Source organism: Sceloporus occidentalis, unplaced genomic scaffold, assembly GCF_023333645.1.
Source record: "Sceloporus occidentalis isolate IW3139 unplaced genomic scaffold, rSceOcc1.0.p SCAF_72, whole genome shotgun sequence".
In the NCBI taxonomy this organism is placed as follows: Eukaryota; Metazoa; Chordata; class Lepidosauria; order Squamata; family Phrynosomatidae; genus Sceloporus; species Sceloporus occidentalis.
Window position 1 is genome coordinate 346766 of NW_028317052.1, and position 14812 is coordinate 361577.

At 39.1% G+C, this 14812-nt stretch overlaps 1 protein-coding gene across 1 annotated transcript; it reads right to left on the bottom strand.

Annotated features, from left to right (window-relative positions):
- Positions 1-608: 608 nt before the first annotated feature.
- Positions 609-14812, bottom strand: LOC149286046 (vascular endothelial growth factor D-like). The gene is made up of 7 exons (XM_089494396.1): positions 14735-14812; positions 9325-9526; positions 5386-5576; positions 4689-4834; positions 2058-2161; positions 1522-1693; positions 609-735 (listed from the first exon to the last, which is right to left on the bottom strand). The coding sequence occupies exons 1-7, from the start codon at positions 14810-14812 to the stop codon at positions 609-611; spliced, it is 1020 nt and encodes a 339-aa protein (XP_089350522.1).

Here is a 14812-nt window from a genome sequence, read left to right on the forward strand (position 1 = left end):
GACAGCAGAGCACAACATTACTGTGTATTTGTATAAATGACTTTAATTTAATGATTTTGTAGAGCACTAATTTTAAGCCCAGGTCTTCAGGTTTGCAGACAGGCCACAGTTGTTGCATATCGGGTCTTGACAGGTAGTATTAATGGTTCTTTTCGATGGAACAGGCCGGTAAAGTTTTGAGTGTCTGCTTTTATTTGTACTCAATGTTCTTTTTCGTGTTCTTGGTTTAACATAGATGAACGTGTTATTTAATATGTCTTTATTTAAAGTCCAGTACATATGCTACTGCATCACACCCATGCGAACCAAAAAGTGTGATAGAATATTCCACATTAGTTCATATTGAAAACTGGGAATCTTCTTTTCCCCAAACATTGTCCATGACCACAGCCCATTTAATGCCATCAAACTTTGATGCCCAAAGTGCAGTGCACCATGTAAGCACACAATCAATTTGTTCATAACCGTTGACACTGAGAAGGTTAATATATGAATTCAGCAAAACTTCTGGTGTCCTTTTAATTGTATATTTAAATATGTTTGAGTACATCATTGGAGAACTGCATCATTTTGGAAAGGGACCTTTGGGGGTTTTCCAGAGGGACTGTTCAAGGATTTTCCCGTATTGTAGATGAATGTGATCCCCTTTTCTCTTTTGGACAGCGGAAATGTTTGGCACACACTTGCTTCCCAAATGGACAGACTTTGATTGGGAAAGGACACTCGTCTTCACAACTGTGAGAAAGAAAATTACAAGGCATTGTACAATATATATAGTTTTAAATTTTACACGTTTTGTTAAATAGAATATATCAGGGGCGTCCAACATGCGGCCCGCGGGCAAATTGCGGCCCGCGAGACCTCGAGGTGCGGCCCGCGTAAGATCGGCAGCCAGGGCAACAGATCTTACGCGAGCCGCACCTCAAGCCCTGCTACTTACTTGTGGGAGGGTCTTCTGGACTGCACAGAGGAAGCGGAGTTCACGTGACATCCTACTTCCTCTGTGCTTTAGCAGAGAAGGCAGAGGGAGGCCGCGCCCCCTGCTGAAGTCTGTGAGCGGCATCGAGGAGCTGCAGTGCAGGTAAGGGGGTGGGGAGGGTGTTTGTGATTGAGGGAATGAATCTGTGAATGAATGATTATATGAATAAATGAGTGTGTGTGTGATAGCATGGATGTGTAAGTGCTGGAACCTAGGCATGATGGGACTGTGATTTTAGTTCATCCCTAGAATAAATCTAGGGAATCCTGAATTTGTAGTCGCAAAACTTTCAAGGCCCAGAAATCAGTGAGAGGAAGAGTAAAGGTTTTGTGTCATTTTACTTTATTTTAATCTGCATATTTTATTAAAGGCCATATTTTTTGTCACAGTGAAAAATGAGTGCGGCCCGCGCACGTATACAATTCTGATGAAGTGGCCCACTGCACAAAAAACTTGGACACCCCTGGAATATATTGTAGATCTCAAAAGAATAAGCCTGCATATTCAGCACCTGGACATCCCTATTATTCCAGAGTTCCTACCTGCAGGTTTTAGGATGGAATATTTTCTTTTTCTGGGAACAGCTATCCACATTCTCTTTGCACTCACAGCTGCAATTTTCAGAGTTGAGAATGTAGTTCTCAGGACACGTACGACGACAAACACATTCACAGCTATCTTCAAACTCCATATGCTCTCCGCATATAGCCAACTCTACGCAAAAAATAAAAATACATCTTAAAAAGGATCCTCAGAAAAAAGAGAAGCAGAACCAGAAAGCGAGGCCAAAACTTTCATCACCGCAAGGTGAGGGGCACACTTCAGCCACAAGTAGCAATGACCCCGGACCCCCTTTGGCTTCCAAAAGTGGATGTAATGTCAGCATTGGGCAGGACCTCCAATCTGGCCCCAGTCAGGCTTAGTTATGGCTCTGCCAGAGACTAATAGTTCACGACAAAGTCAATTTGTTGGGGTGTTCTTCAGATTCTTGTCTAATATTTGTATTGATGTTGAGGGATAGGTAGTGTTGAGTAAGTGTTCATTATTTGGCTAATGATATTTATTTATTTACAGATACCTTCCCTTCTTCTGTAGGCTACTGACTCCTTTTCTAGCACACATTCACATTGGGTACTATCCCACTGCCATCCGCTAGAACAAAGCCTATTCTCTTGAGAGCAGCTGCAAAAAACAAGCAAAAGGATTACTATTATTATTATTAATAGTGGTAGCAGTAGAGAATATTAATATAGGCCAATTTGATAAGTACTGGATATAAACCGAATCATGCCATAAATTGAAGGTGGTTACTCCCCCCGAACCTGTGAAGGTTCTTCTGACCATGAAGGGCCATAGAGTCATGGAAGAAAATGCCACATTGGTCATCCCATCTCCCACACAATATTCTAAGGTTTGGACCCCTTAGATGACAAGTAAGGAATTATCCTCTCTGTAAATATTGCCAAAATGCTATTTTATAAGTGTATAAGTGTGCTCTCAGAGGTCAGGGGATGTGATTTGTGGCTTTGTGGGCAGATGCCCCCTTTGTCATGGAGATGGGAAGGTTGGGGAGACATAAGTCTATATGCACAAGGTTATGGAAATGTGTATAGGTGGTATGCCATACATATTTCTTTTAGTTCTTTGATTAGTATACATATCTGGCTGTTTTCTTTGCCTTTTTTTCTGTGGATTTCTTTCCTAGTTCCCTGTCTTGGGGAATGTTCTCTTTATTGAACAGCAGACCAACGCTGTATTTTTTAAAACTAATGTGGAAAATTGCAATGTCTCACTTTCCAAAATTAATAAAATTTTATTTGGAAAAAAAAGAATAAAATCCTTCATTTTCCATTGCGTGCATACCATTGTCCGCCATGGCTTCTTGCAAAATACAATGTAAAATGTATTGAACTCAAATTGATGTTTACTTCATGAAACCTCAGGACTTTAGGATGCAAAACAGCTACCCCCTTGGTGTTTCACGTTACAGACATATGTGTTCAGGAATGCAGACGCTATGGCTGGTTTTAAGCAAGATACAATTGCTTTTTTTGTAACACAACATTAGACACACATGGTTTTGTTACTTTGGACAAATATTTAGCATATGTGTCTCAATTCTAAACATATTTATTGAGAGAATTTCCTATTTAGACATATTTGTGCTTCTGAACATAGAGAAATTATTTAATTGGATTCTTGACGTTTTATTATTAAAAAGACTTTTCAGGTCAGAGGAAGCAAATAGGAGATAAGAGAAATGGAAAGAATGGAGATCAGAGAAAAGCTGTGTAATTTGGATTATTCAAGTGAACACTGATTAAAGTAAGAGATATGGATTTTGTTTGATCTCCAACTAGTTTAGGAAAAACAAGCATCTCATTTGTATAATATTGTAAAAATTCTCACATGTACGGTATATTCCAATAATGGATGAAATATAAGATGCAAAATGGGCCAAAATGTTTAAACTATTTAGTCCAAAATTGGCAAGGTTGATAAACACAGACCAAATTGTATGTATTCTCCAGGGAAGTAACCAAGTGCGATCTAGCATTGGAAGTGTGTTTGAATAAATATACATTATTTATAAAATCAATTTTAACTCTTTTATTCACATACCAGCAATTGAGTGTAAGAAAGAAAGGTTCCTAATTTAGCACCTTGGTCCAGGACCACCCTTAAGCAGGGCAAGTAGGGACCTCACTTCAGGTCCCACAGTATCTATCAGCAATCACCCATCAGTACCACCTTTAGCACTCCATCTTGCAACTAGCGCAGTCTTTCTTTCTCTCCTCTTCTCCTGCCCTTTTGGTCTTTCTCCTAAGGCCTCTTCTAGGCCCTCTGAGCAGAAGTTTGATGTCTCATCCCAGCACTCCACAGCTCTCAGACTTTCAGAGCCCATGAGGGAGAGCAGGAGGAGAGATAAGGCACTAGTAGAGTGTGAGAGAAGTGGTAGGGGCCCTATACATATTTATTGCCCTGGACCCCATAAATCATAAGGGTAGCCCTGCCTTGGTCTTCACAGAGCTGTAACCCATCCCTGGGTATTGAGGTAATGACATTATTTATGGTCTTCATTGTGTTGGTAGATGAGAACTAGGATTTGACATGAGCATAAAAATATTATTTTGGGCAATACGGAATACTCAAACAGCAGACATCCAGCTGGACAGAGCTGAACTTGATAATGTGAAACACTCAGTATTAATGTTCTGTGTGGTATGAAACCCCTTGTTAGTCAGACATGCGGTCAACAGCTTGTTTCTCTTCATGCACAGACATAGAATGGAATGTATCATCAGGGGAAACAATTGCATTCTTTTCCATAGAATATGCCCCCTGACAAGCTGGAATATCCATGACATGCCTTATATATGTGTGTATATATCTATATCTATCTATCTATATATATCTATAGATTTATAGATATATATATATATAGATATATATATACACGCATATATATATATATATATATATATATATATATATATATATATATATATATATATAGTTATGTACAAGATATTATGGCAATAAATGCAGGGCACAACATTTATAATGAAGACTAGATACTAAGGCAGTTTTTTTCTGAGAATCATGTTGATAAAATGTAACTCTTGGAAAAAGCATTGAATTAATGTACTTCATACTATATGCAATATACAAATTATGAATGAACAAGAAGATATTAAAAAATTGTTACCCGTACTCTGGATAGGGAAGAGATCTTCTTATAATGGCGTATGGGTGGCGGGAAGAACCTGATATGCATTTGCAGCTTGTGTGATTGGCAATTCTGAGAATTGTAGGTTCTGGAGCTTGTGTCAATGGAACTGAAATTTGGAAAAGCTAAAGAAGGAAACAATCAATTTATATTATTTAGATTACTTTTATTACATATGGATTGTCATGGTTCAAAAGAGGGAAATATTTACTGTGAAATATATTTACTAAATCAAATATTGTTGATTTAGGATACATAAGATATATGTTTATTATATATATATGTTTATTATTATTTTTATAGTACCCAGGTCTCTGTATATACAGAGCTGGTTCATCCACCTGGCAACATAGCCATCTGCCTAGGGCTTGAGTGTTTCTGGGGGGTGCCAAGCTGTACATATATTCATTCTTTTATTGGTTTCTCTGGAACCACCACCTGATTCACAATTTTGCAAAAGGCGAAAAGTTAGACATTTTTTTCATACTACATATTTGAGAAGTTACTAGAAAGAATTCAGATTTCAGATCAAATTATTTTTAAAATGATACATATTAAATCACATGGAAGCTTGCGCCCCTCCAGGACTGTGGCTTGACATCAACGGGATGGATACGCGATGGATACTACCATGATTGTTACCATTTGGACCTTAACGGAAAGGTATTCCACTTACCGTTTTTAATACGTAAGACGTGCTGGTATTAACACAGGCAGCTCCCTCTTCATTGCAGCATCCCCCACATCTATACACTGAGACACAGGGGGGTTTGTAGAAAGTACTGGTGGATGTGCCAAGGTCTTTTCCAACATCCACGCAGGTTTCCCTGGGCATGCACTGAGTCTTCTGCCACTCCTCATCAATTACTGCAGGGTAAAAATGGTCTCAACTTGCAACATGCCCCAAAGAAAGCCATCTTATATTATTATTATTTTTTATTAATAGTACCATCATATTCTGTAGCACTGTACATTGATTCACAGGATTCGTATAGAGTGAGACAGAGAGTAGTTATGGGCATTACATTAAAACCAAAATAAATTAAGGCATAATTTCAATATTATAAAATAAAAGAGGCTGGATATTGGACAACTCTAATTCAGAGACCTGTTTAAAGAAATCCTATTTTTATTGATGCTTATGGAATATTATAGGAAGACATTCTAAGAACATTTTTTGAGAAAACATATTCACCTGTTTTGGACTTCTTTTAGTAACACGCCTAATAAAAAAGTATATATAAGTATTTATTCACTAGCTGTTCCATGTAATAATAAACATGTAGAATTTTTATTCGATGCAGCGACAATAAGATAGGCCAAGCGACTTCTACAATTCTAGCAGAGCAAATGAAACGCAAGCTCAGACCATATATTTATAGATTACAAGGCGGACGAAACAGTCTCTCAAGGGTGCTCAAGCGCAAGGGAGCATCCACTCCAAGTCTGAAACCGAACAAGGATAGAAACACCGGCACACAGTTAATAAATATGTCCTTTATTTGGATACTTTATCCCGTATTAAAAATATATATATATATGAAAAAATATATTCAAAAGTATGTATAAAAAAAGAAAACAGAAAGAAATATACCATAAATAACATACCAGCCTCAAGGACAGAGAAACTGCTTAACGCGTTTCACACCGAAGGCGCTTTATCAAAAGCTGGCAAAGCGCCTTCGGTGGCAATAAATGTACTCAGTGGGTGCTATCCAGGCATTCCCTACACATATGACAAAAAAGAGACTACACCAAAACACACACCAAAAGAGACTGCATAGGAAACACATACAAAAAAGCACAAAAAGGACTCAGTCCAGGGGCAATGCTGCCTTTAGTCCTTGTACCTCTAGAGACGCACGTGACATTATGTGGAATTAATACCCATGAAGATGCTTTTGGTAATGGGCCAATATCTTCATATCAGGGCTGTCCAGGGCCAATTGCCCCACCATGATTCTTCCATTGCCAGCCTTCCCCTCGCTCAAAGAAAAGAGGGACATCAACAGAGGGACACTTGGGAACTATACTGTACATGTGCCTAGGGGTGTATCGAGTGTAACTATGTTTTTCAGTGGCTCAGTAACTACCATTACAACTTTAAGTTCTAAGAAAACCTAGTTTTGTACACGAGGGACATGCTGCCATATAACAACAATGTAATGGTTTGGCGTAGTTCTGTAGATCAAACATCATAATGCTATAGATGGAGGAAGGTAGCCATATGTTTCCCAAATATAAAGTGTCTCTCCTAGACTTGCGTCATAAACTTTTATAATAAAGGGGGTTTGATCCACATTGTATTACACTTTTCCAGAATAAATGAGTCTTGCATTCTAAAACATTTTAGGATAAATGTGATAGACAAAAAAACCCTGTGAGGTCATGTTGATTTCTTTTCCAATAAATTGCTCAAATATGGAAGTTATCCCAGCAAAAATGCATTGTAAAACGAAAGCAATTAAACTAAGAAAGAAACTCCATGTTTTATGAAGTGTGTTGGCACCACTACCAGGCCAGAGTAACAGTTATTCAAGGATTTTATAGTCTGATAGTGTGTGTATGTTTATGTATATATATATATATATATATATATATAGTTTGATCATTTAGTAGTAAAATATCATAATCACTATATTAAGGTTTATTTTATTCAAAGGGTAATATCTTGATAGGGTAATAAGGTAATATCATTTTTTTTTACTTTTATTGGTGAAAATTATGCATTTATAATGTTTTCTTTTGTATATCATCTTTTAATCCGGAACCTAATTCTTGCTCATAGACTTTTGGTTTTACAACATGCAAATGTAGCAGAGACAGCAGGGAGTTGCTTGAGTCACCAGGGGAGGCAGCGATATAAAAAGATAATTAAGTGTCAATTTAATTTATTATTAATTTAATTAATTTCAGATTAGGGAGCACTAGCAGTATTTGGGTTAAATTCAATAATTTGAAAGTTTGGCAGAGTTCCCAATGTGGGAGCGTATGATGAATTCTCCATTATTATGTCCTTCACCTACTTATATTAAAAAAATGCAGTCTTTATTTACAAATGATCCGTTCTTGAAACCATTTTCTGTTATTGAACATTTATTTTTTGGACAGGTAAGTTTAGTATCTATCTAATCTACGTATTTCATACACTCAACGTTTCAGGTGTCCTAATCAGGACACGTGTTTTGGGCTGTGGCAAGAGAGCTATAGCCACCCACCCATCCGCCATAACTGAAGAGACACCTAGCAGCGCGTAGCTTTAGAGCATCACAAGGAGGCAAACGGGGTTACAATGGAGGCCTGGGCTGCCTGGGCTGGTCAGGGGAGATCTGAGGATCTCTCCAACTAGTCCACCATCCCCGCTGCTGAAAACTGGGACTGTTGAGAAGTATGAACCACCTAATTTCTGCATACAAACATTGAACATATTCTTAAATTATAAGTGGCAATGTTACATGACGTGCATAAAGTGTCACTATGCTATGCTTTTGAAGTTTCTCCTTAATTAATTTAGATAAGTCTAATGCACTCCGACTTTTTTGTTGAGTATAGTCTTGGTTTACATTAGTTTAGCATGTGAAAACATTTGGCATGCAGTCACACTATGTCTCTCATAACTCACATTATCAGCAGACATCATTATTCACATAGCTGTTTAGATCAAACATCTATGGTTCTCACGATGGTTACACTATCGCTATGTGGTTCTCATGCTAGATATCGTCTCATTTGTTTAGATTGTTTGTATTCTAGGGAATGGAATAATTTTTTTAAACCAAGCATTAGAACATCTGAGAAAATTAAGTGATTTCGGAAAACCCCTTTACTTGAGAGATAGCAGTATTTTAACTTGAACAGAAATAGATGTTTCTGATGTCACACTGGGGTTTATTTAGTAAACCAAAAGTTGTTGGTAAGTTAAGGTGAGTGGAAACATTCCTAATGCCGGGTCACAGGGTGATAATGAGTAATTCTGGCCTTGCACAAAGCATTGTTTAAAGGGACATAGCAGACATTGTTTGCAATGAAATGCGTGTGATTGCTGAGTGGTCCCTTTAGATGTTGGGAGGGATTCTTCTTCGGGGGGGGGTTGTCAGTGATTTGAAAACTGGACCACTGAACTGCAGCTTCTCCTAAAGGTTATGTTTTATGAATAACCCGATGCTACAGTTCACTACAACACATCTAATTACCGGTATAAGTAAATACATTGCAATGTAATATATTTAATAGGCATTGTTATACACCACATTTTTAAACTTGAACTATGTGATAATTGGTAAACTTATAAAGTTCTATTAATGAAACTAGGGATAACTCTATTACTGCTTGCAGAAGAAGATGCCATTAAGGAACCACCCATGGTGTAGTAATACAGCATACGCATACTTGTTTTATCAGGGAAGAGGGTGTGAGACTGGAAAATGCTTTAAGGTAACTCAAAAACCCTAGAGAAGGTCCCTGCTGTCCACCGGCCAGATTCCACTTTTTCATTTGTAGTAAAAGTGATCAGGTCTGGCACAAGTGCAGTGAAGGTACAAGCCCAAGATTACTCCCCTTAGAGACTTATCACATGCCTGTCTACACATTATTATACATGCCATATATTCCCTACCTTTTAGAATTTCAATGTCATAGAAAGCAGCTGCAAATCTGGTGAAACGCTGAGGTGTTGACCTGGAGTCTGTGTTTATGTAAGATCTGAGTTTCGACCTGCATCGCCACAGCTTTAATTCTGTAGGGTGAGTGATATGAAGAAGCTCCTCAAGATTGGCAGCTGATCTGATTTTCAGCTCTAAATCATTCTGTGGTGCTCCCTGTGGGTAAACGAGGCAAACGTTATTGAAACATTCTAGTGATGGAGAACATACTCACTGACATGGAAAACGAGTAAGATGTTCAACAGATGTAGACAGGGCAGACCCAATTTCTAGATTGTTACATGCATTTATTGCATTATTGTTAACATAAGAGGGAACCTCATGGCAGCTCCTTCAAGAAACTCAGGGGACCAGGACAACGCTTTCTTCCATATTACTTGGTGAATTTGTGTTATGAAAGAGCAGCAGTACATAGCTTTTCATAGCAATCTATCAAGTACAGGTATGCATATCACAACAATGGGCTATCAAACCTACTAGTCCTTATATCACACCCTGTCCATGGTGCTGATATTATCATTACACAGGTATCCTGTAAATTAACAGAAATATTTAATCTTAAGTAACCTCATCTTTCATATTTTAGAAATGATAACTGAGAATGTAGTAGAATAATAATAAGTATATGCATCTAGCAACTATGGAGGAGTCATCAAACCCCATGAAAGAAAAGCTATGCTACTGTCTCATACCCAAGTCTGCTAAGATAATCATGGTCACAATAGTGGCTTGACTTGAATCACAACTAAGGTTATTCCCTTGTTTTGACCAGCTGAATGGTAGGAGATGCAGTTCAACAACAACCAGGAAGGTGCACATTGACTACCTTTGATTTATCATTATTATTATTTTTTATATTATTCATAGATAGCACTAGGTAATTATGCTGATGTTTTCATACAGCATCTTCTGGTGAATGCTAGTGTGTCTGATTTGGTACACTGAACCCCATTTTACAGACACCTGGCTTTCCGGCCCTATGCCACCAGTGTGTTAGTATTGTTAGTTAATAGCAATCAGGGCCACCATTTTACTTTCCTAAACTCTTCTATTCACAAATTAGATAGGTACATATTAGGTATATGATGAACAGTCTCCAGATCTGCCCACGTGTCCTGACAGTACTATTAGTCAGTTTTGTAGTACTACAGCCATCACATTACCCTTTTACTACTAGTGAGATGGGAGAGAGGGAATAGATAGTGAGAAGGGAGAGAGGGGGTAGGTAGTGAGAAGAGGGATAGGGGGTTGTGAGAAAAGGGGAGAGGGGTAGATAGTGAGAAAGGAGGGTACTAATATATATTTATATTAAACTATATTGAAATAAATTAAAATGAATGAGAGAATTAATAAATTAATGTGTGGCTGAATTGTGTGAATGAGTTAGAGTATGAATTACTGTGTGGATGAATTGTGTGAATGAGTGAGATAATGAATGCATTTGTGAGAATGCATTAATGAATATGTGTAAATAATTTGTGTGAAAGAGTAAGAATAAATGATTGTGTGAATGAAAGTGTGAATAAGTGAAAGTGAGTGACTTTAAAAGTGTTTGTGTGTATCATAGATGTATAATTGATTTGTGCAAAGGCAAAGATGGCACAAGCATGGTGTTTAAGCCTTGGGGACCAAGATGGCACATGCAGGGTGTTAATGGGACCAAGATGGCACAGGGCAGGCTGTTTAGGGACAAAGTTGACTCATGCTGGGCTGTTTGGGGACAATGATAACAAGTCCTATATGTGTAATTTGGGTGCTGGTCAGGTTCTATGTTGGCAAAGTGATCGCCAGGGGTGGCCTTTGGGGTGTGCAACCTGTGATCTATGCCTGTAATTTAGTGAGTTTTATCTATACCTTTTATCTTCTACCTATTCTAATTGATTTATTCCTGCAATGGGTTTTGGTGTTATTCTGTTGATCCATATCTGCTATGCTATGTTTCCATACATTATTTATGTATACCTGCAAATACAGAGTTTGTATGTCTTATTCAGTTGATCTAAACATGCAAGTGCTGTTTACATCTGTTATTTATTTCATCTATAACTGAACTACAGGGAGTAAGTAAAAGGGAGGTGTGGTTTAGTGAATGAGGGGACAAAGTGACTCTAGGGATGATAACGGGGGGAGGACCTCTCATTGTCACGGTAGGGTCAGAAAGAGGGTAGACTGCACTGACTCTCAGTCTTCCCCTAATCTGCAGTCAGTGTGGCAAATTTTTTTTGTGTGGTAGTGGGGGGAGGGATTGCATGCTAGGGAGTGTGGAGCTGGGCCCAAAGAAAAAGCTTTCCTAGGGTCCACTTTTTTCAATATAAAATATTTTGGCAACAGGGTCTATTATTTATATATTGGCACCAGGGGCTAATATTTATATATATTGTCAACAGGGGGTAATAGTAATATATATAAGCAGAAGGGGCTAATATAAATATATGAAATATGAAAGCTGGATACGCCACTGCTCAGTCTTAATTACCCTGATACTGACAACGACTAATGAAAGCCTGTAGAGGAAAGTATCCCATCACACAAGCAAGAGGTTAAGATAAAGGAAGAATACTGGAACAAAATAAAATTAAAAAAAAGTTCAACCAAACACATCTCCAGCACAGAACATAGCCAAAGGTGGACAAATGGGTAAATTAATATGGGTAAATCCTCCCCATGTATTTGCAAGGGAAATATCACATACATCTAAGGCAGGGGCGTCCAACATGCGGCCCGCAGCCAGGGCAACCGATCTTACGCGAGCCGCACCTCAAGCCCTGCTACTTACTTGTGGGAGGGTCTTCTGGACTGCACAGAGGAAGCGGAGTTCACGTGACATCCTACCTCCTCTGTGCTTTAGCAGAGAAGGCAGAGGGAGGCCGCGCCCCCTGCTGAAGTCTGTGAGCGGCATCGAGGAGTTGCAGTGCAGGTAAGGGGGTGGGGAGGGTGTTTGAATGAGTGTGTGTGATTGAGGGAAAGAATCTGTGAATGAATGATTAGATGAATAAATGAGTGTGTGTGTGTGATAGCATGGATGTGTAAGTGCTGGAACCTAGGCATGATGGGACTGTGATTGCTGTTAGCAATCACACTCCTATCATGCCAAGTCAGCCAGTACATGCTGAAACCTGGCTAGCTGCCCCCCTTGTGTATTGATGCTGCCAGCAGTATAGGGTCTGCACATCACTTACAGCCACCCTGTACCAGCATGTATTGGCTGACTTGGCATGATAGGAGTGTGATTGCTAACAGCAATCACAGTCCCATCATGCCTAGGTTCCAGCATTTGCTGGATGGATGTGTAAGTGCTGGAACCTAGGCATGATGGGACTGTGACTACTGTTAGCAATCACACTCCTATCATGCCAAGTCAGCCAGTACATGCTGAAACCTAGCTAGCTGCCCCCCTTGTGTAGTGATGCTGCCAGCAGTATGGGGTCTGCACATCACTTACAGCCACCCTGTACCAGCATGTACTGGCTGACTTGGCATGATAGGAGTGTGATTGCTAACAGCAAGCACAGCGAGCACAGTCCCATCATGCCTAGGTACCAGCATTTACTGGTTGCCTGGGTATGATAGGAGTGTGATTGCTGTTAGCAATCACACTCCTATCATGCCAAGTCATATTGATAATTTTGTCCAATTGTGTGTTGCCTACTTTTATTAAACATGTGAGTTTTATTATTATTTTTAAAGGTGGGGGTCATTTTCGGTTTTGGCTAAGTGAACCCTGAATGTTTTGGTCCAGAATTTTCATTTTAGTGCATCCCTAGAATAAATCTAGGGAATCCTGAATTTGTAGTCGCAAAACTTTCAAGGCCCAGAAATCAGTGAGAGGAAGAGTAAAGGCTTTGTGTCATTTTACTTTATTTTAATCTGCATATTTTATTAAAGGCCATATTTTTTGTCACAGTGAAAAATGAGTGCGGCCCGCGCACGTATACAATTCTGATTAATGGGCCCACTGCAGAAAAAACTTGGACACCCCTGATCTAAGGGGACCTCACAGCCATTATGTGCATTAAAGGATTTTTTTTTTTATGAGACTTCCCCTTTAAGCCAGCTTCTTGTGTTCTTGCTAATCCACGCACTGATCATTAAGCCATTATGTAATGTTTATTAAAAGCCAAACTATTACATAATATTATTCAGGAAGGCAATTGGTGGCCGTCCAAATATAAACACTTACTCACAAGGCGATGAAATCCTTCATTGCTAGAGCCTACAGTCTTCATGATATTTCTTTAAGATGTTTGATATCACATAACAATAATGTGCCTGTCTCATGTGCTACTTTAACAACACTTCATCTGTGTATTGAAAGAGAGAAACAAGCTGTTTGACTTCTGCGTAACACAACAGACAATATCAAGACGGCCCTGTGTTTTGTCTAATATTAAGAAAGGAAAGAATGGAGATGTGTAGAAGAAGATAAAGTACTAGGCAGCCTCAATATTTCTGTTCAGTTTTTGCAGTTGAAAATTAAGGAAAGGGACCTCAGTTAGGAAAAAAAAGTCATTTGATACATATGAGTTTATCGAGGAGGCGGCTCTACTTCAGTTGTCAATGGGCTGACAAATAAGTTGAATGGGCCTGATGGGATACAGCCCAAGTTATTAAAAGGCCGACCACGTGGCAAACAGGTAGCACACATCTGTAACGTGTTTTTATAACCTCGGGTGACCTCCTTAATGCAGGACACACCACCACCTTTCCCTATTTATACCTGGACTTCCTCTTCTGGGTCACCCTTGGTTGGTGTATTCTGCTGTTTTCCTGTGCGAGTTGCTGTGACTATTTCTTCGTTTGACCCGGCTTGCTGACTTTGCTCCTGTTTTCTGATTTGGCTCCTGCTCTCTGATCGTTGGTATTGACTCGGCTTGTTTGACTACTCTTCTGGATTTGATTCGGCTTCCTGCTTTACTGGTTACCAGACCTGATTCTCGGTTCCAGCTCTCCTGGCTACTCCTGGTTCCTGATTTCACTGCACCATCCGGGGTCCTCCTCATCCAATCGTTACAAAGCCAAATGGCAAATGATGCACCCGGGCATAAAAACCCAAGGGCAGAGTATAGAATATTTGATACTGTCCTAATTTAAACATGTGAGCATGTGTGTGTGTTAGGATGAGTGTATGTCTAAATTTGTGTGTGCATATGTGTGTATGTGTAAACAAGTGTTATATGTAAGTGTGCATGTTAACATGTGTTTATTAGCATGAGCATAAGTATATAAATTTGAGTTTAAGTGTGTGGTTTTGGCCAAAAGGTGCAAGCCCTTCCCTGAAGGGCAGTGTCCAGTTCATCTGATCAGGTAGGTTGGTAAAGTTGGGGGGCCTAGGGCAATATTCGTTTGTAGACCTCCCTTCTTTACCTTGTTAAATCCCTTTATGAATTTACGTTTTTCAATCGATGTATTGACAAGTTCTACATTAGGAAAGCTGAAAACCAT

Bases quoted from the DNA above. Each gene is read 5' to 3' on its own strand.
- LOC149286046 (XM_089494396.1), bottom strand. From the start codon at position 14,812: ATGGTTTTCAGCTTTCCTAATGTAGAACTTGTCAATACATCGATTGAA. The intron at 2,162-4,688 runs GTAACAATTTTT...TGTTTTTTGCAG, and splicing joins CTTCCCTATCCAGAGTACGG to CTGCTCTCAAGAGAATAGGC. The intron at 736-1,521 runs GTAGGAACTCTG...TCTTTCTCACAG, and splicing joins TTCCATCCTAAAACCTGCAG to TTGTGAAGACGAGTGTCCTT.